Source organism: Eucalyptus grandis, chromosome 1 (genome assembly GCF_016545825.1).
Source record: "Eucalyptus grandis isolate ANBG69807.140 chromosome 1, ASM1654582v1, whole genome shotgun sequence".
In the NCBI taxonomy this organism is placed as follows: Eukaryota; Viridiplantae; Streptophyta; class Magnoliopsida; order Myrtales; family Myrtaceae; genus Eucalyptus; species Eucalyptus grandis.
In genome coordinates, this window is record NC_052612.1 from 49,472,481 (window position 1) to 49,494,829 (window position 22,349).

The 22,349-nt window shown below is 39.0% G+C and overlaps 2 protein-coding genes across 2 annotated transcripts; one reads left to right on the plus strand and one right to left on the minus strand.

Annotated features, from left to right (window-relative positions):
• Positions 1 to 5,924: 5,924 nt before the first annotated feature.
• On the minus strand, positions 5,925 to 10,248 carry LOC104415456 (cytokinin hydroxylase). The gene is given in 5 exon segments (XM_018860373.2): positions 5,925 to 6,395; positions 7,801 to 7,949; positions 7,952 to 8,417; positions 9,098 to 9,327; positions 9,951 to 10,248. Coding segments are annotated over 5 exon segments (1,569 nt in total). The 3' UTR covers positions 5,925 to 5,969.
• A 9,943-nt stretch (positions 10,249 to 20,191) lies between these two features.
• Positions 20,192 to 21,993, plus strand: LOC104448745. Its single transcript, XM_010062637.3, has 3 exons — positions 20,192 to 20,334; positions 20,740 to 21,066; positions 21,500 to 21,993. The coding sequence occupies exons 1-3, from the start codon at positions 20,256 to 20,258 to the stop codon at positions 21,643 to 21,645; spliced, it is 552 nt and encodes a 183-aa protein (XP_010060939.2). The 5' UTR covers positions 20,192 to 20,255; the 3' UTR covers positions 21,646 to 21,993.
• Positions 21,994 to 22,349: the final 356 nt, after the last annotated feature.

Below are 22,349 nucleotides of genomic sequence, written 5' to 3' on the forward strand. Positions count from 1 at the left end.
AAAAAATGTTTTCATTGGATATGGTTTTGATTGTTTTGGTTATTGATTTTGGGATGAACAAAATATAAAAATAATAAGAACTATTGATGTTACATTTTATGAAAATATGTTGCATAAGGACAAATCTATGCCAAAATCTAGTGTAAAGAAACAAACAATGGAGAATAAAGAGATTAAATTAGAGGAGGCTTCTAAAAGTAATCTCATTGAAATTCTTGAAACTATTGTTGTTGATTCTAATAAAAAAAACCAGAATAAAGAATTACATATACTTGAACCCACTTTGAGAAGATCTAGTAGAACACCTAAACCTGTACAAAGATATTCTTTGTCATTGCATTATTTGCTTTTGACTGATGCTGACGAACCAAAAAAAAAATAAAAAATTGGAAGTAGTGCAGGTTAAAGATTCTATTAAGTGGGAGTCAGCATTGTAGGATGAGTCAGATTCACTCGAGAAAAACAAAACTTGGGTGTTAACTCAATTACGAAATTGGAAGAAAGCATTGCAGAACAAGTGGGTGTATTGGGTCAAAGAAGAACCTGATGGCAATAAAAGGTACAAAGCAAGGTTAGTAGTAAAAGGGTTTTAGCAAAAGGAAGAAATTGATTACCCAAAGATTTTTTCTCCTATTGTGAAATTGACTACTATTAGGTTAGTATTGAGTATTGTTGCCGTTGAGAATTTACATCTAGAGCAGTTAGATGTTAAGACTGTATTCCTCCATGGTAAATTGGAGGAGGATATTTGCATGATATAGCCAGAAGGTTTTCAGGTTCTTAAAAAGAAAAATATGTTTGCAAATTGAAGAAAAGTTTGTATGGTGTGAAATAGCTTCTAGACGGTGGTACAAGAAATCGGACATTTTTATGTGTGGAAATGGGTTCACTAAAAGTGATTTGGATCACTGTTATTATTTCAAGAAATTTGGTGACTGCTATATTGTTTTGCTATTGTATGTGAATGATATGCTCATTGCAGGATCTAGCACAAGGGAGATCAACATATTGAAGCAACAATTATCAAAAGAATTTGAGATGAAAGACTTGGGCGTAGCGATTCAGATTCTTGGGATGAGGATAACGCTGGATAAATCCAAAGGAATTATAAAATTATCTCAAGAAAAGTACATTAAAAAGTGTTAGACAGATTTTGAGTCCAGAATGCAAAGCCCAAAAATATACCTTTGGGAAGTCACTTCAACCTCTTAAAGAAGCAATCATCGCAGACAAACAAAGAGCAGGAGTATATGGTTAAGGTGTTATAGTTTAATGTAAGCTATGGTATGTAGTCGACCAGACATAGCTCATGCAGTGGAAGTTGTGAGCAGATATATGACAAATCCAAGAATAAAGCATTGGGTAGTTGTAAGTAATTATTAAGATACATGAGAGGCACTTAAAATATATCATTATGTTTTATGAAAAACGGTGTAACTTTACAAGGCTTTGTTGATGTAAATCTTGGTGATGACTTGGACAATAGGAGGAGCACCTTGAGTTAAGTTTTTACCTTAGGTGGAACTACAATCATTTGGATGTCTAGACTTCTAACATGTGTGTCTCTCTCAACTATTGAGGCAGAGTATGTTGCTATATTTGAAGTTGGTAAAGAAATGATTTGGTTGAAATTTTTTCTAAAAGAGATAGGCAAGGAACATGATAACGATGTTATTTTCAGTGACGGTCACAGTGCTATTTGTCTTGCAAAGAATCCGGTATTTCATTCAAGGATAAAACATATTGAATTAAAGTATCATTAAATTCATCAGGGACTTTGTCATTAAAGAAGATTCCTAGTGTACAAAATCTGGCAAATATGTTAACAAAGGTTGTCACTATTAAGAAACTGAGGTTGTGCATTGCCTCAGTTGGCTTCCATAGTAAGTGAGGAGGGAGGTCGCTGTACTAGGACAATTTGGGCTACAAAGATAAAGACTATGAAAGATTATTGCTATTTAAATAAAATAAAAAAAATCAGCCTCCAAGTGGGAGATTAATAAAGTTGTGAAGTCTTGATAGAGGAAAATAATAGTCAAACATAGAAATAATTTATTTTAGGCAATTACCAATCCTGTAATAGCATACATGTAAAAAAAACTACACGATGGGAATATTAAAACATTAACCTATGACCCACTAACTAAAGCGCAACATGCGGTGTGCACATTATGAAATCTATATAACCTAAATAACATTTTTTGTTCCTTTTTTGTTTTGGTTTTATTAAAGGAAAATCATCCTAATTCTATATGACTCTTAAAAATTAAAATGCGTCAATTTAAACATGAAATGTGTATGGAACTAAATATCTAAATCCTAAATATGACATATGATGCATGATATATGATGAGCAAATAACAATAACACACCAAAATATATGTTCTATTGAAAATTCATCAATGTAAATCGATGACATATCATCTCAATGATGCAAAGTAATTCACGAATTTGCCATAAAAAATTAAAATAATCAAAATTCACGTCTCGCGGCTCAATATTTTTTTTATTATTATGACTTAATATGACAAATTTCATAATCGGATAATGATAAAAATAAATCAAAACAATTTTACCAAAAATAAATAAATCAAAACAAATCAAGTTAGAATAAAATAAAAAAATTAAGAAACCGAATATCTAAAAATTTACCTAGTCTAACTCATGGTTGACTTGAGGAATAGTGAAGAAGCAGTGGTGGCCGGACCTGCAGCAACCTGCAGCAAAACAGGGGAGGCAGCAGGTGGCTCTGTTCGGGCGTGCAGCAGCGAGCAGAGGAGCAGCAACGTCGGGTGCAGGGGCGTCGGGCTACTGAGACTGGTCCAGGCTGCTGCGGAGGGAGAAACGGCGTCGGCTTCTGGGCGATCGCGGAGAACTTCGTGGGGAGACCGGCGAAGCGTCGAGGAGCAGCAAGGGTGCGAATGTCGTTGGGTCGCGAGTCGCTGAGGCGCGGCGTCGGGTCGTCGCGGGTAGAGGTCACCGGCGAGGGGGTTTCAGCAGCTGCTGCGGGCAAACGGCGGTGAGGCGGAGCCGCGGGGGCAGGTGGTGGCTGGCGGATCGGCGGGTTGCAGGGAGCGTCGGTGAGCGAGGCGCAGCGTCAGGTCGTCGCGGCGAGCTTCGTGGGGAGACCGGTGAAGCGGCTGTGGCGGACGCGCGGTAGCGGCTGGCGGAGGCGGTGCCGGCGCAGTGACTGGTGCGAGCGCAGGGCCGGCGCGTCGGGCCCTCGCGGAGAAGATGAACAGTCGCTGCCTCCCCTTTTATTTTTCTCTTTTTTTTTTTCTTCCGGTCGAACGTCACTTCACATCAGCTTCTCTTACCTTTCACTGTACCCTCTCTCCTCACGTCTCTCTCACGTCATTTCCCTCTCTCTGTCTTCTTCTTTTCGCTGTTTCTTTGCTGACTTTTCTTTTCCCTCAAAAAGAACACCGAAAGCATTTCTCTCTTTTTTTGTTGAATTTCTTGACCTCCACAACCGAAAGAAGCCCCCAGTTTCGAAGCCTCGCATCCTTTATTTATAAAAGAAAACTCAAAGTTATTTTTGTAAGTGAGATATTCACTCAACCACTTAACAAAAAAAAAATGGCTCTAAAATCACATAACAACTATTTTTTTTTTTTAAATTTTTGAAATGAGTATATAGTTTCAACAATAAAGATATTTGATTTTATTTATTACTTTCTAAAATATTAGATATCAACAAAATTCAATAATAAACCTACTACTGATGTGACAAGTGGCATGATACATGTCATGGTAAGCAATTATCTTCATATTATAATCTCCACGTCTCTTCAGGTATTTCACAACTTTTGATGTTGTATTTATACGAGACTACTTTGGATTATGTATAAATTGACTATGGATCTATGTAGCGTAACATATTTTAGGTCTAGTCAAAGTAAAATAGATGAGTTTTTTCTTCTTCTTTTTTTATGAGTCTCTCGTAGCACAATGGATCCTTGAGTAATGGATCCTCACCTAGAGATGGCAATCCCGCATCATATCAAGTGCTCAAAATACGGTTCTCTCTTGTTCGTGAGAAACATAATGGAAGCTGGGAAAAGTGCTAAAGGTACTTTGTTTGGTGGCACTACTCAATCTAGAAACAATGTTTGTAGTTTTTTCCCAGTTGAGATGCTTCTTATAGTGTTATATTTTCTTCTTTAGCATGTCTAAGAAATGGTATCCCCTGCAATAGTTGCTCTGGTCCGCCTGCCGTGTTCTTCCCCCAGTTTTTGAACCTTTTTTTTCACTTCCCACTGTCGGTACCAAGCTCATGCTGTGTATTGGACAGAACACCAAGTTAAGTTCTCATGTATTTAGAGAAGTGTACATGTGCCACCTGCAGGGTGTAGTTATGAAAGAACTTCGCGTATTGAAGTTAGTCTCGTGTCTTGGACGTCTGCATATCAGCTTCCATGTTTAGACGTGGTATCCTTTCGTTATTTTTTTCTTAGTTTTATGGAAAGGAACTCTGACAAGTTTACTTTTTCCGTCCTTTCTTTTTGACCATGGAGCTACTGACGAGCTTGTTTTGTTTTCTCTTCTCCAACTACCTTTCCTTGAAAAGTGGCATTTTGGCCGACTTAGAACATTTGTGATTTCCATTTTGCGACTTCTTCTTGGGGAGTGGTGCTCAATTGAAATAATGCCTTTGGAGATTATCCCAACGTGAATGGGTACATTTTCACATGCTCTAAATGAATTTTGGTTTAACTACTAAAATGATATGATTCAAGAAGACTATGACCCTCCAAAGAAAAAGTTGTTTGAATTAAAGCTCATTTTTGCTCAAGCAGACTAGACCAAGTCACTTGCTAAGGTATGAGAGAGAATGGATTGCATGAACTATTCCCAGCATGCTTGCCATCGTTTTGAGCATGCGTTAGATTTACGTATTTAACAATGAAATTGTGCAAGCAAATTAAGGGTCTAATCCACAAGATGGGTGCTTATGATTTCCTATTCACATTCTTTTCTGAAATTATAAGTCTATCAGTTTAATATGCAATGGTTTTTTTACATTGTTATGCTACGCAGATCGATTGGTATTTATAGCATGAAAGATAGCATCTTTGCAAAGGGTATTAAGTTGGAATTCTCCATGAGCGTGCAGTTTAACATTACAGAAGTCTTTGTGTTCGGTTGAATGGGTTGACGAGTTTTTTTTCCTAAAAAATGAATCTTTCCTCATTGTTATGGGCTCTTCTCTTATCATGACTTTATGCTCTCAAATTGCCCATCTAATTATTAACACTATCAACTTGCCTTGACCCTTGGTTCCCACTGTCGACATTAACTGGGCTCTTGAATCATATTTTGCTGGTCGAGTGTTAGCAATTGCATAGCTAAGTTAGGTTTTGCATATTAAATCAAAAGTCCGCATATGCTATTCGTAAAGGACATTCTATCCATCTTGAGATGGGAATTTGCAATAAATTGCTCTTTGCGATATAACCTTAGGAGGTTACGCTCAAGCGAATTTCAAGCTTGAAAATTCATGAATTTCAATGATTTCCGCCAAATTCTATTGGGGGATGTTATCTTTCTCGCAACATGAAAGCACAAAAACGAACTTGTTGAGACAAATCTAAATTTGACACAACACTTTTCGCACGGCTTCAAAAGTTTCAACCTTTTTACCCGTGGTTGATTCTTTTTGGGTTTGGCAATATCCACTCTTGGGTCTTGCCGCCCGCTGCAACTAGTGGGGGCCATTGCAGCTCCTCCATTTCGATTATGGTGCAGCTAAATACGATCGAACACGCAATTAAAGTCTCAAAGTGGTCATGTATTAGCAGACAATATATATATATATATATATTTCCACCTGCGATGCAATGTCACGACTCCATAGTTTACAAGAGATGCTTATTAGACAATATATATCTACATGCACCTGCGATGCATTAAGAGATGCTTACTAGACAGAATAAACTCAAGTTCACATAAGGAGTGGCCTTCCTTGTCTAAAGAGGTTGCACGATCAGGGGCAATCCACAAGCTGGTCTAAGAGAGAGCATTATTGAAGGAGAATGACAGTAATTTGGCGAGAGAGAAAAGGAAAACCTAGAGAGGACCAAGGATAGAACAACCTTGTATTCCATCATCATCAAGTTTCGGCCAATGCACATTCGCCCTCCGAACCCAAACGGCAAAAAACCCATCTTGTGCTTGCATCCCCCTTGGCTGTCGCCGTCAAACCTCTCTGGCTTGAACTCATTCACGTCATCACCCCATAAAGTTGGGTCGTGGTGCATGGACACGACATCAATCCATATATTCGTGCCATCGGGAATTATCATGTCATCGACCCAAATGTCTCCCCTTGCCTGCCTTTGTACATTCGGGGCTGGACTATATAGGCGTAAAACCTCATTCATCACCAATCCCATCTGCAATGACAGGTTAATCAACATTTACCCAAGCATTTCTCTCCTGTTTTTTTTTTTTTGTCTAATGATTTCAGTCAAACAAGCACCTCTTTGCAGTTGCATTAGATTAGCGTAAGCTTGTCATATTAAAACCTGGAAACAATAACTAACCAGTAGCAAATGAAAAAAGGCTAGATGCATGGTGGGATCCGAGTTAGCCCTCCAACTGGCCTATACTTGTTTCCCAAGTTTTTGAGCCCTTCAGATCAGAGGCGATTCTTAGAGATTCAAGCAAGTCAAAGATTTTGTATGAAGGTATTTTGAATAGTCGTGATTTAATAAAATGTTTATAAGCCACAAAATATCTCCTGTAAATGCTAGTTCTACATTTGATAATTCCACTAGGCCATCGCGAGGTCAACGAAATCGTGTAGAAAATTCAAGTTGTCTTTTCTTTGCCATAATCTTTAAAATTTGTGGCATATTGCTGCCAAAATTTAAAACAGGAGGTCCTTAAACTTTGTTGTTGCTACAAACATATTATGTACAATCTCAAAGTAGATCTGTTATGTAATGTAATAAATCTAAAACTTCAAATATTTTGCTATTTTTTGAAGAATTTCTCAGATAGATCCATTTTACCATTAAGAGGAAGCCAAAGATAAAATGGAGAACATGCGACATTTCAGGCATTTCCTGTGGAGCTTCAATTATATTATTTCCTAAATTTGATCGAGTGTATTATAAGTCTACTAAAACTAGAGTATGAGATGTTCCCCTCATTTGCCATATTTCTTGACCCATGAATAGTAAAAGTTAGTATCAAGATAAAGTTCAAAGTAGGACTGATCAATCTTATACTGAGGCAGAAAACCATCAAATTCTCCTCAAAGACCAACATAATAGCAAGGCGGTTAAAAATAAATTACTGCTATTATTGTTCAAGCATAAATCAAGGAACAATAAAACCTAACTCGAAGGCCAAAAAGATTTCCGCCTTGAGAGATATTCGCACTTGAGTCTGTCACATCATATACATGCAATTAAAAGACATAAATTACCTATATTGTCTTTGCAATCACCTATTTAATCAACACAGGTAGAACGCAAGAGATGATTCCTAAAGAGTGAGTTGTAGCTAAAGCCACAAAGTAGTAGCAATACTGCTGCCTGGACACATAGCATTTCTTATGTTTCTCAATTACTTAATTGCAATTAATCTATCAAAATCACGGTCCGTTATTCGCCCTCGCATGATAAATTATCTTTGTTCCCCATCACACTTCACTCAGTCATTTTCACTTTCATGCAGAGTTCATCACTCTCTCTCTCTCTCTCTCTCTCGTATCATCAATTAATGCGGTTGCCCGGCAGCAGCCAAAACTTATCCTTTCCTAAAATGCTCAATATACAAGTGACTCTTTACCTTCTTAAGTCCAGCAAGCATGGCGACTTCGAAATCTTTATCTCCTACTACTTCTTCAATCTCTTCTCTCAATTGCTTCTGCCACTCTGGATATAATGCCAGGAGAAACAGCGTCCAGGTGAGAGCCAACGCTGTCGTTTCATGGCCCCGAAGAAGAACGTCTTGCATTCGTCCACTAGTTCTCTTGTAGCTAACTTCTTCCTCTGCCTTTTGTTATCTTCAACGTGACTTTCTTGGATCAACACCCCGAGTAAATCCCTGGACTCATTTCTGGTGTCCGCACTCTTCCTCCGCTCCATTATGAAGGCCATTAAGAGATCATCGATTTCATTCCCAAGCCTTTTGGCCTCTAGGGCATGCTTAGGGTACATAAGATTGTTGTAGGGTACCCCTACACAGCGGTTGGTCCTGAAGAGAGCAACTTGTAGGGCTCTTAACTTTTCAAGAACTTTGGTGCATTCGTGGGGGCCTATGCCAAAGCTTGATTGAGCGATGATTTCCCCAGCTGTTGCCGTAATCTCGCATTCCACATCAACTTCTGCATGGCCAGAGCTTGTGAGATCAACCCACTTTGTTAGCATTCTCTTGGTGGATTCCACCATGATGTTGGTCATTTCCTGTTTGCCAAGCAAAGAGGATAAAAAAAAATAGAGCGGTTGTAAGCTCCATATAGTATATAGATTTAACCTAGATCAAACATGTAGATTTAGTATTAGATTATGTGGTATTTTCTTATACATAAGAGAAACAAAATGATATCCAAGATTCTCTGCAATAAGTCCAAACAAAATAAACTACAACAGACAACTAATGACCAAATTAGTGAATCATTAATCGAAGGTTTTTGGCAGGCTTGCTTGTTTTTCTCTTTTGTTACTAGTCCTAGATTCGTAGGGAATAAGAAAAACTGCCTTCCATTGCTTCTCATTCTTGAGAAGGTAATGGAAGCCTTTTAATAAAGTTGAACAGATCAATGTTCAGCATAAAATATTGGGATTTTGACAAGGACAACACAAAATCTCAGGGATTAGAGGGAACTCACAACTCCTTTAAGTTGGAATTTCTAGCTTGATCGATAATAGTTTCGCTTATGGGAAATACTATAACAAGAACTCTCAAAAGCATTAAAAGGAACTCTCGATTTGATAGGTTAGAGTTTCACTTATAGGCCCAACCTTCCTCATATTAATGCCTCAATCACTATAGCAAAGTGCATGAACAATGGTAGATATATTCCTAGAGAAATTTAAAATAATAAGCTGTGAAAATATTTTGCTGGAGAGAGAGCTGCAGAAACCTTGAGATTGGATGGAGAAAATGCTGGAGTTATGATGTGTCTGCGTTGAACCCACTCATCACCTTCGGTCATTAGAAGACCATTACCAAACATTGGCTTCCTATCCACTTTGAACACATCGGGCTTTCCCCAATTTTTACCCTTAACTATGACAGACGTCTTTTTAAGAAATTCGGGGTCTGCGATGTAGAGAAACGGCTCAGTGCCTAGCCAGTAGATGAACACCTTCCCTGATATTCACAAGATCCAGAATAAAATTTGTTAGTGTGATCATTCTTGCTTCTTTATACATATGTGGGACGAACCCTAGAAAAGTAGAACTGCAATACAATACATATATGTTTGGAATTGATGGCTGTTGACGAGATTTCATCATCATGGCTAAAACCCATGACAACATGAAAATTTCACTAACAATCTCTTGATCAATAACGAATCGATGGATTTATAGAGAGATCAAGATTATTTTGCTACGCCTAAATGAAGAGATGCATCCATATGCCATGACTTATAATTCTTTGCATGATGTAACTTTTACGAATTCCTAAAAGTCACCAACCCTAAAAATCAGTCGGCTATGCCTCTACTAAACTTACGTAAATTATCTTTTCGCCCAATGACTCTCAATCAACAAAACAAAACACCAAATAGTGTTTATATGGATAATCTTATGCATTGATAACCATGACAACAGTTCACTTTTCTTCTCTTGTAGAATTTCACATTTTAGGGCTAAATGATTTGAAAAATTAGACATTAAAACGTGATGTAGTTGTCTTAGGTCGATCCGTTAGAATTGATCTAGGGATATTAAGAATGGACACCAGATTTCGATAAGATTCAGATGACTCACCATGCAATTTTTGCCACTCAGCGAAGTAAGGAAACACAGTGGAATGAATATCATGAGTTATCAGCTGCTTCGACAAAGATGCCTCAGAAACGTTACTCCTCTTTTTCATCTTTATGATACTCCCTAGAGGAAAACTTGGGGTTGGACCCCCAAACCCATTTTTCCTCAGCTTCCTTTGAACTAGGAGTGGCAAAATCCACCAGGCGGTCAACAGTCTCACAAGAACCATGAAGAGGATTAGGATCGACACTGCTAGAATTGAAGTAAGACCACCATGCGACTGCATAAGGTGCCTCATCTCTGTGTGTATGTGTGTGGGTGTGTGCGAGATTTGGGAAGATTGATTGCCGTGAAACAATTCAAGATGAAGGAGGGTGCGAGTGGGTGTTATATAGATGAATGTTTTTTAGGGTTTCTAACTAAAGCATGTCGGAATGTTGAATAAGAAAGCAGCCGAAGGAAAAAGTAGACGTGGTGTGCTGTTGTGCATTTTTTATGTGTCTCGCTTACAGGACTGGAGCACATATTATAAGCCGTGGAACTACTGGGCTCATTTTCCTGTTCCTACGTGGTTATTAGATTTTAATTAGATATTAGGTCCATTCAAGTCGGCTATAGCTCTCGTGTGGACGACTCTTAGCCGCAAAACTCGAAACGACGCTATCTCTCTCTGTAATGCCCTCTTTTGACTGACGCAGGACGGTCTCATCTCCAACAGCACAAGGCGCGTTCATGCTATTCTCACGAATGGACAAAAATGTATTGATATCCTTCCCCTCGTTCGTGAGTGGCTAGTAGGAAGCCAACAACGAATGCATGTCGACTCACTTAAATTGCAATACACTTCAACCGTGGATGTACAACGGAGATCAAATCATGTGAGTTAGTCTATATGTTTCGATTTCATGCCTACTCAATTTCGTCCTTTTTATTAGAATGTTTAGCCCAAAAATTTAAGCCGATATGTGGAGGGATGGGGAAAATTGTCCAAAAATATGCCAATCCAATCCTAAACTTTTTAGTTTTGTCAATTCAATTATAAACATTTTTAATTCTAGCCAATTGAGTTCATCCGACCAATTTTAACTAAAAAATACTGAGGTAGATGCCGGCGATACCACATAGGACCACCGGTGTTATGTAGATAATTTTCAATAACATTTTGGCATTTAAAAAAATCTTTTTTCTTTCTTTTCTTTCTTTTCTTTTTGGCTTTCTTCTTTCCCTTTTGCCAATGGCCAACCGGCAAGGCCCGGCCGAGCAAGGGGAGCCCTCACCTAGGCACGGCTTGGCGAGGGTCGACCTTACCTAGGTCGGATCTAGCAAGGCCAACCCTCGCCCAAGCTAGGGTGGCCTTGCCGAGCGTCGGTCGGGTAACAACAACGTTAGGTGAGATTGGCCTCACCAGATCTGGCCCAAGCAAGGCCAACACTCGCTTGGGCAAGGGCGAGCCGCGACAAGGGCTCCCCTCGCCAAATCTGGCAAAGCCAACCCTGGTCTAGGTGAAGGTCGGCCTCGCTTGGCCTAAGCAAGGTTGGCCCTCGTTGGGCCTTGCCTAGGCAAGGGCTCCCCTCATCAGGGCTTGCCCTGGACCAATTGGGCCTCGCTTGTGGCAAGCAAGGCCAGTCAGCTGGCTTTGGCCAATGGCCGGCCGTTGCTTGTGGCCGATGGATAGCCGCCTACAAAAAGAAAAAGAAAATATAAATAATAAAAATTTAAAAATATTAAAAATTATCCATGTTAGTGCTTTGACGATCTATGTGGCACCACCAACATCCATTTTAGCATTTTCCAATCAAAAGTAGTCAAATAGGCTCAATTGGTAAAAAATGGAAAGGTTTACGATTGAATTGACAAAAAATATAATAGGTTTATGACTTTTTGAATAACTTTTCCCAGAGAGATGCTATATGTATATAAAGAAGAGTATACACAATGCATAAGCAAGGGATATTGGATATTCCAATACTCTCGATCGTTTATCATTGCTCATTAGAAGAGGCATATCTCATCAATTCATCAATGACCGCTGACATTTTATCTTATGCCACCTCACAAGAGGGGGGATGAAGTCCTCCACTGTTCTTTCTTTTGAAAATAGTTTGCAGGAGCATAAATATTCAAAAAGTCTTAAATTCATTATTTTTATGCCAAAATACCAATCAAGTCATAAACCTTTTGTGTTTTGTTAATTAAGTCTATCTAGTCAATTTTAATTGGAAATCGCTAACGTGAACGTCCCCCGTCCTTTATGACATGGTCAGTACCAATATAGACAATTTTTATAATTTCTTATAATTTTTTTCTTTTTCATTCTTTCTTTTCCTTCTAAGCCCAACTAGTGTCGTTGGCCAACCCTTACCGATCACCAATCACAGGGCGAGGGCCACAAAGCCCTCACTAATTGCGGGCCAAGGTTGTAGCACTTGCCTGATGGCAAATGAGGGTCGCCAACTGTTGCTCATGGTCGTGACGGTCAGCTGGCCTCATTTGTGGACAATGCCCAACTCGGTAGGAAAAAAAAATAAAAGGAAAAGTCAGAAAAAAAAAAAATTAAAAAATTTTATTTAAAATTATTTACATCAAATCGACGCTTTCACGTGACATTACTAGTATCTATGTCAATGATTTTAAGTTAAATTTGATCGTATGGACTCAATTGGTAAATTATCAAAAAATTTATTATTTAATTGGTAAAAATCAATAGATTCAGAATTTTTATTGAACATTTTCCCCTTAATTGAGTTCTTCATTCACCGTCCGCAAAATGTACGTGAACATTCTGATTTCTTCCTCTCTCTTTTTGGCGTCCTGGGCAATTAATATGTGGTCATACAATTGCGGTCGGTGTTGGACGACTTACGATCGCGACGGCTTTCAAATCACCACGGGCCGTCGTCAACAATTTCTGATTCGCTGCTGAATTCCAGCGATATATGATTTTGACACTGATGTGTCCTTTGGAATGAAAGTGAGATCCCCGAAATATTCAAGCCACTAGATAATGCTTGCATTATTTTATTGGAGACCCTAGCTCAAACCTAGATTACCTTTGAAATTTGGCAGGCAGAAGACTCGTTCTAGGGACCTCTCCAAAAGAGCAAGTGGCACGATTTGAATGGTCCATTGCATCTCTGATTGAGATCTTGACGAGAAGCACTAACATGAAATGGAAGAGGTGGGAGGAAATTTCTTTATCCTTATGATTTGCTTTAATGGAAATTACTTTGACCCGAAAATACGGTAGATGTATCATATTATGTAAATGACATGAGTAAACGTAAAACATGGACTTGGTCTAATGTAGAGTTAAGGATTTACAGTAAACTTTTTTTCGAATAAAAATCTAAAGTGATGAACTTAGTCTCAAATAATGAGCTATCTCTCCAACTAATCACAATGATATGGGCATTTTCATCAAAGGCATTTTTTTTTTCTGTTTTTATTCTTTTTTCTCTTCTATTCTCTATTTTTTCTCTTCCTTTTGCGTATTGGCTTACGACAGCCAAGTCCCTGGCTAACTTCCTTTAGAATGTAGATCATCCACTATTTTTGCTTTAAAATGAGTTAAAGTTAAAGCTTTTGTAATTTCTGGCTGACTTCCTTTAAAATGATTTAAGAAGCTGAAGAGGCTGACCGAAGTGGACTCCATCCATGATGGACAAAGAGATTCGAGTCATTAGACCAAGCAGGTAACATACGAGACACAACAACCCATTCAATTTTCTATGCATTGAACCAGGTAAGATTTTTTGCTAAACCGAGTCCAAATCATTTTTTTCCCCAAAAGAAAGGTCCCCAGATGCTAATGGACCCTCTTTGTGTGTAGCTTGAGAGTGGCATGGGAGGAAATTCTAGCGGAGACTGAATCAACGTATTCATCGCTTGAGACCTATATAATATGTCGGAGAATAAAATGAAATATATAGATTACCATATGAAAATCAACTTTTTCAAGGAGCGCGGCCTATCAAGGAACCATATAACTAATCGCCTTCACAAAAGAAGCAAAATGAAAAGGGAAAAAGGCAGGTCCTTGAGGACTAGCTTGATCATGTACATTAATTCAACATTACCTAGAGATTTCTGTTAAAGCTTCTAGACTATTTTTGAGCCTTTTTCAAATTTTGGTTGAATACTGTTGCTTCGGTGGCTTGAATCAGTCCACTTGGGATATCGCTGCTTCAATTTAAAATTCCAATTCGTTTTGACCTCGTGCCCTATTTCTTTTTTCAAAAGGGAGAGATTTTATTTTTGGCAAGACTTATCAGCAATTCCTGGTTGTATGCTTTCTAATAGTCCTATCGGATCAGTAGACCCAGAAAACAAAAGTACTTGCAACTATGGTCAAATAATTTCGAATGATGTACATCCACATTCGAAAGATGACTTTTTATTCCTTATATGGACTATACAAATTTTGAATGAACAAGTAAAAGTTTTTCTTAAGCAATTATGTTTGCTCAGCTAAGCAAATAGTTCTTCTATAAGATTCATGTGCAAATGGATCTATCACATTAAAGGCATTTTCATATAGATGTAACATTCGGTCGGTATCGCTTTTAGCTACCGGTGATTACAGATAAAACCATTCTGACGGTTTTTGAAAGTGCTAGCATCCAGTGCAGTGGTGCAAGAAAGTCAAGGAAGTCAGTTGACCTTGATGACATGAGAGCCAATGAGTGAAGCCACAATGATGAATCACGGTCGCGACGGCATAATGGTCCTAACGTGGCGAAATTTCTTATGGGGTAGGAACGATTCGTGGTCCAACGAGAGTTTTTTTCTTCGTCTTTTTTTTTTTTTTTTTGGGGCGCGGGGGGGCGGGGGAGGAGGGGCAGAATATATGAAATCAAGAGGAGAATCCTTCAGAAGCTGGACATTAAAGTCAAATTGGCCGGCATCGAAATAACGCCGCTCTCCCTTTCGGACACCTACTAATGACGGCCCCCTCTTCTTTGCCAGCAAAGCTGTTGGATCATGATCGGACACTTTGTGCACGTGGCGTATGATAAGCCATTAAATAGATGGAATATGATGAGTGATTAAATACGGTCGTCGAAAGGAGTTTCGTCTTGGGGAGCTAGAAAGACCGGTTAGCCACGTTCGCTCAAGATGGCCGGTAGTCATCGGACACGAGCAAGGATGCAGGATCCAACCGAAACTTCAATTGCGGCTTCACATCTGATGTCGTCTCTCTCTCCTCGATCACGCTTGTACCTTGGCGCGAGTTGACGTGAATCTTCGACCGATCACGCCCGAATCTCACAATCACTGTTCGGATGCAAGACGTCTCTAGGCGTGCGAAAAAAAATTTGTATCCCATAATATGAACACGCATACGAGATTGCGGTTGAGCCTAATTGATAATTACTCACATGAAAGCACCCATAATTATTTTCTATTGAGCTTGCATGTATGTGAATGATGTTTATGTTTGTAGATCACGAATCCGAGATTTCATTTCCTTTCACTAGAGATGAAAGAAAAAAGTAATCCATTTAAATGAAGTCACTTCAACAACATTCTCAGCTCAAAGCACCTTGCTCTCTCATCATGATAGAAGGTAACAAGCCAGCCCGTCATGGTCGAGTAGTTATGCCTCCAAATAAGATTTCATACATAGATGTATCAAAAAAATTACCAAAAAAAGTCACAAACCTATTGTATTTATACCAATTTAGTCTTAAATCTTTTGATATTTTGTCAATTTAGTCAATCCAGTCAATTTTGGTTGGAAAATAGCTAACATATATGATAATTATCATACGTGATCAGCGCTAATTGGGATAATTTTTTTATTTTTTTTTGTTTTGCTTTTATTTTATTTTTCATTATGGTCAATGAGCTCTAGCAAGGGTTGTGAAGCCTTCACCCGGCCTCACCCATGGCTACAATTAGGGGTGAGCATCGGTCCAAGGTCAACCCTGGACCAACCCTGGACCAGCCCAACCCTGCTGGTCTTGGTTCGGTTCTCAAGGAGACCAAGTTGGTTCTTAGTTCTAGAATTCCTAGATCAGCACTGTGCGGATCAGTCCTAATTCCTAAAAGTTCTGGGTCTGTCTAATTCGGACCAACCTAAATAAATATATCTAATATATTTTTTATAATTTTTTTATATAGAGAAAACCTTAAAATAAATGACATCAACAACATTAAATAGTTTTTTAGTAAGGAATTCAAGTAATTTTACATTATTCTTTAATAACTTGAATTTTTAATGTCTTTTACGGCGTTAATAGTCATAATTTACAAATGAGAAAAATGTTTTTGTAAAGAGTCCTCACAGCATTTAAAAATGTATAAACAACTCCTTGTGACATCCTCCTCTAATATTCGTTCTCTTTTGTCTTATTTGTCCTCTTAATCTTCAATTTGCCAAAATCGAAAGAAACAACTTCTTTGCTCGCCATTCGATACTCGTCTCGCTCGCTTTGGGTCACTCGTGCTACTTGCCGCTTGATGCTCGCTTGGCTTGTTGTTTCTCGCTCGACATTCGATACTCATTCTGCTCGACTCACCCCACTTAACCCTCACCACTTGTCTTTCTTAGTTAACCTCGCTCATGATCGAATCCATTGGGTCGGTACGGTCCTCTGTTGCCCTTTCAAAGAGTACAAAAAATGAAATAAAAAATTATTGGTTAGTTCTAAGTTGACCTTTAAACCAAACTGAATCCATTGGGTTAGTCCGATCCTCAATCGCTTTTTTAAGGAGTACAAAAAATGAAATAAAAAATTATTGGTTGGTCCTAAGTTGATCCTGAAACCGGACTGAACCCATTGGGTCGGTCTGGTCCTCGGTCCCACGCTCAATAGGATCGGTCCTCAGTCCAAAAAATTGAGGATCAGCACTGTGCGAATTGGTCCTAAGGTTAGGCGATGGACCGACTCAACCCGAACCATGCTCACCCCTAGCTACAATGGTCTAGGTGAGGCTGCCTTTGCCCATGGTCAACAAGAGCTCACCTAGATTTGAGCAATGTTGAGCGAGGGCTGTGACCCTCACTAGTGTCAATGAGGGCCTCGCGGCTTTCACCAGTCATAGTGAAGGGAAAACAAGAGAAAAGAAGGTAAAGAGAAGAAAATAAAAAAAATAAAGGAAAAAATAAATTTAAAAAATTATACAGTTAGTGTCGACTGCATAATATAGCCATGTAGTATAGGATGGCTAATGTCAACGTCAGCAATTTCCGGCCAAAATTGATCAGATGAACTGCGTTGGCAAATTGTCAAAAGGTTTAGGGATAAATTAGCCAAATTGAAATATTTTTTATTAAATTAGCATAAATGCAATAAGTTTATGGCTTTTTAGTAATTATCCCAAATATATGTCCTCTTCATTTTTTATAGCTGATAAGAATCTAATTAGTAGATTAGGACTTTTACTGGCTAAGCTGAATCTTCATAATTCTCAAACAAGTTAAGTTTAGTTTGAACGATAGATGAGGCTTGAAGTGTCCGTAAGTGTTTCAAGAACATAAATGACGCAGAATATAAAATGGAACTTCGTTGTTATATTAACAGGCCGAATCTACTTTGGGCTTATATTCCTACGATGATGATGTCAGCCCGAGTTTAGGCCCAAAATCAGCCTTCTCTCGTTCACATCCTATTCACCGCCAAGAGAAAGGTGCCATTTAATTAATATTCAAGCGCACCATTAGCTTGCCCAATGCACATACCCTTTAAATCTACTGAAGCATTAATGCCATAACATCTTGATGTGGTAGTATAACTGAATTACAAATTAGTGCTCATTTAATTCTATTTTGAAAGAGTGAGTTAGAGTAGTGTAATCACATCTAACGTGTGATGTCATTAGTCAACACCCTCTAATGCAGTTAATGATAAAAAGTTTTCAAGTGCTCATTCTACATCAGTTTTCACTAAATAAAAAAATAAAAATCCGTTGCTCATATGACAATTATAATTATACAAACAAATTTTCATCAAAATGAGACTAATTCGATATATCACTCGAATAATATGATGGCTGAATATGATTTCATATAACATGCATCTTGGAGCAATTTTGTAGCTAGCTAGTCAATGTAGTCACGCGTCTCGAAGATTCATGTGAAGTCATCTCCTTCTTCCTAATCCGCCAAACATCTTTTGAATTGTTTGTTAGAAGCGAGGTATCAACTTTAACTGAGACATCCCAAGTGTAACAATCCCTCCTCCTTTATTGGAGCTTTCAACATCGGGCAAAGTTTGGTGGATGCTTAGCGAACTAAAGAGATCAAGTCGTGACAAAATGACCATCTCTCTCGTAACTAATTGCCGTAAAAGGCGGCTTTCGAGAAAGTCCGTAAAATGCACATTTTTCCATCGCGTGGGACGACCTTTTCTCTTTATGCCATCATTCTCTTCTTCAATATAATTTAATAATTGCAAGTCTTAGCAATGAGGGCATTCGTCAATTTGACATTCGATGTTGAAAGGGGAAGTACCTAGAGATTGCCCCTGCTACTAGGGCATTATAGGCATTGCCCAACTTTGGCTGAGGGGGGTTTTAAATATGAATTAGCATTGCTTTATGAAGAATGGATGGTCTTCCCCTCCGGAAGTACTGCTAGATATGCAAAGATTGGTATATTAAATTCATATATAAAATAATGTCGGCCTGACCAAATCTTTATGGGAAGGCTTGGGCGATGCCAGCGAGCAGCCATGCCGATGATCAGGTCCACTTTTAATAGATGGGTTATACCAAATTTAGGCGCGATACACATGGATGGTACAGCTTTTACTAAACTGCGTAGGGAACTTTCATGTTGTTTCAAATCGAGCTCACAAATATTATAGGTTGATGGCTTTCTAAAGGGGCCTCAGACAATGAAGTGATGTTTACTGTCCCACTTAAAAAGAGATAGTGCTTTTAATTGGTTTCTTTCAAAATTCGAAAGGAAAATCACCTCTAATTCCACAATGAGATTCCCTACATGTGAAAAAGATGAACAGCAAGAAAACCAAGAATGCAAAATTTATAATTCATAATTATTCACGATCGCTAATTGAGTGGCCATGACCAAGAAATCAAATCGAGCAATCAAGGACTTGAGTTTTGCGACTCAAAACTCTAGTGGCCGCCAAGAGCTCGAAATTCAAGCAATCATGGCATCAAGTTTTGTGGCTTGAAAAGATCTAGTGGACATTATCACCTCGAACTTTGCAACTCAAAAAATCTTGCGCCAAGAGTCGTTCCGATTTCAAATTGAACGCCCACGAACTCAAGTGGCTATGGCTTCCATAAACTTGAGCTTGAATATCCATGATTGCCGCGAGCCAGAGTTTCAGCCTGTGACTATGACGCCTGCGATGGACCCCTCTCTCTCTCTGTTGTTTTCATTTGTGTTGTTCTCTCCCCGTTGTTTTCATTTATAATGTTCTCTGTGGCGCTTATTTGGCATGTATTATCTAGCGTTCATGTCAACAATCCTGCAATACATGTCAAGAAAAATCAATCAACAACAAAAATAATATCATGGAACAACCAATGGTGACTATTTTTTTTTAAATCACAAGAGTTTCTTTAACATTGAAAAAAGATAGGCAATTTTAAATTTTTCGAAGATAAATAAAGGGATCAAGCACGACATTATTCCTTAAAAAATTGCAAAAACACAAAACCTTCCTTCCCTCATATTCTCAAATCCAATTGCTAACCACAGGAGTTGCTCTAATGGCTACTTTTCCCGTATAGAAAGGGAGAGGTGGAAAGTTTGATTCTCCACCTTCTCATGAGGAGTTGAGAGTGGAGACATTTAATTTCAAGTGTGACATTCGACTCTCATACTATATAAAAAGTTAAGAATTAGAGTAAGATAGATGAAAAAAACAAAAATCCGGTTGCCCTCCTAACAGTGGTCAACTTAGAGTAAGATAGATGAAATTCAACATGACCGCACCGTCATGCTGGCTGGGCTCTGAAAAGTCTGATTTCATGACCCGAGGCTTGCGTCCTTGGAGACTGAAACTTCCGCCGTTGATAGCGGTGTTTGCCGGGTAACGACCACCTCTAAGCGCATCGCTCGGCTGGCCTTGAAGTCGTAGCCATGAAAGACCAAGACGCACATAATTCTAAACTAGGATTCAATTTACAAGACCTCATTTTCAAACTCGCAGCTGTTCTGTGTCTTTTTTCAAACTCGAAAACCTCATTTTCTTTCTTCAGTGGCAATCCGAGACATATATATACACGCTCAATTCGTTCGTCCTAGCTCAGACAGAAGCATAACACTTCCCAGCTGATTCTTAGTTTCCTCTTGATTCTCCTCCTTCCCTTGAAAGCGCTTCCGAAATGGCTTCGAGTCTGAGCTTTAACACTCTTGCTGTGATCCTCGCTTTTGCACTCGCTGTCTGCGTCACCGGAACACTAGGTGCAACAAGTCCTTATATTAGTTTGCATTGGCTAAACTATTTTATGCATTTCATGGGCTAATGATACTTACGGCGGACTTTTTTTTCCGCAGACACTGAACTTAATAGAAACTTCATTTTATTCTTTTTTGGGATGGGTAGGCGCGAAATTTAAAGCCAATCAGAGGCCATATGAGAGATTTTGCTAAAATACACTTATTGCCGAGGGCACGAGAAAGAAAGTTTACTTGAAATTTCAGATGATAATTTCTATGATTATTAAAAGTTATAACAAGTGTCTAGGTATATACACTTGCACTCTAGATCGTTGCGCTGCATGATCATTTATAAGCATGTTATATTGAAATCTAATTTTTGGTAGGATATGCGTGAACTTATAAAATCTGATGCGATAATCCATGCAGGAGGAATAGTGTGTGAGAATCTCAACCACGACTCATGCGCATTCGCAGTGTCGTCCTCCGGCAAGCGCTGCGTGCTGGAGAAGCAGGTGACAAGGAGCGGGGAGGAAGCATACACTTGCCGCCAATCAGGCATTGAAGCTGGGGGACTGAGGGACTACATCGAGACCGATCAGTGCATCGGATCATGCGGGGTTGATCGTAGAACCCTAGGAATCGCATCAGATGCTCTGCTGGAGCCTCACTTCGCACAACAGCTTTGCTCCTCCAAGTGCTATGGAAGTTGCCCCAACATTGTCGACCTCTACTTCAATCTTGCTGCGGGTGAAGGTAACAGAGAAAAAATGGTCATATACGTTGCATGATGAATCTTCGTAATTATCAAAATTGTTTGAAGGAGTCCATCAATAAGAACTCTCCCTCGCACAGAAATTAGTTTTAAAAAAAAAGAAGATAACAACCTCACCGGACATGTAAAATTATCTTAATATGTAGGGCTACAATGGTTAAAAGTTATACATGAAAATATGATGATATCAATGAGAACAAAACATATAGAACAGATGACTAGTCATGGTTCTACTCACCGTGAAAGACTGAATGGCGTTAGTTCAAATGCATTTCTTCTCTGGATTTGACACCGAAGTACATTCACACTCGATTTATCTGGAGAAAGTCGAGAAATTTACAACGAAAGACCAAGCCCTTGGTTTCTCTCTATTTGTAAAATACGAATCCCATAGGGTTTCTCCCCACTGTGCAGGAGTGTTTCTTCCTAAACTATGCGAAGCAGAGAGACAAGAGAAGCGAAGAGGGATGGCAGAGATCGTGAGCTGGGGCGTGGTAGCTTCGGCACCAACAATCCATGCCATCAAGTTAACGGTCGCCCCGGCACTGTCTCCTTATTGATCACTTCCCTCAAGACCGATCATATGCAGAAGCTCGCAGGCCTTGGTTCAGAACAGACGCGTACGATGTAGCAGATCGGTTCGATTGATTGAGAGGTAGATACCCGTCTTCGAGTGCTGCGTTAACGTCCTGGCGTGTGTGCATGCATGGCTTTGACGGGCTAGCTTTATTCTACTGTGTCCTTATAATTATGTGTATGTACGTAGGATCAGTCACCCAAGCACCGGTCTATAAAAGGCCTGCTTTTGTTTTCAGATTGGATCGTCTACTGTGTCTTTGTAATTACGTGTGTGGATCGTCTTCTATGTATTATCGTGGTGAAGAATTATCTTCAGATTGGATGAATAAAAGGCCTGCTTTTGTTTGTACATCCAGGCGAATTGTTAAAATTTTCATATAATAAACCTTTCATTTATTTAATAATTTAAACTTTTAGAATTGCTGACAATAATTTCACAAAATTTCACATGGATCAATGTATTATCGACCCAATGCTCATCATCATGCAAACATGATTTGTGGTCCACTCTCCCGTGTGTGTTTGTTTGAGTGGGTAGACAACTCTCCCGTGTGTGTTTGTTTGAGTGGATGTGTCTACGCATGCGCGTCCATGCGGCTAATGTATGATTTCAAGCCATATATTTCTCCTTGCCTCATTATTTTGGCCCAAAAAGAAATGAAAAGACAATTTGCCGCCTTCGGAA

What these genes read in the sequence shown, in the direction of transcription:
- LOC104448745 (XM_010062637.3), top strand. Translation starts at nt 20,256, where the DNA reads ATGGCTTCGAGTCTGAGCTTTAACACTCTTGCTGTGATCCTCGCTTTT. An exon ending in CTGCGTCACCGGAACACTAG is followed by an intron (nt 20,335 to 20,739) that starts GTGCAACAAGTC and finishes TAATCCATGCAG; the next exon opens with GAGGAATAGTGTGTGAGAAT. An exon ending in CAATCTTGCTGCGGGTGAAG is followed by an intron (nt 21,067 to 21,499) that starts GTAACAGAGAAA and finishes CCCACTGTGCAG; the next exon opens with GAGTGTTTCTTCCTAAACTA.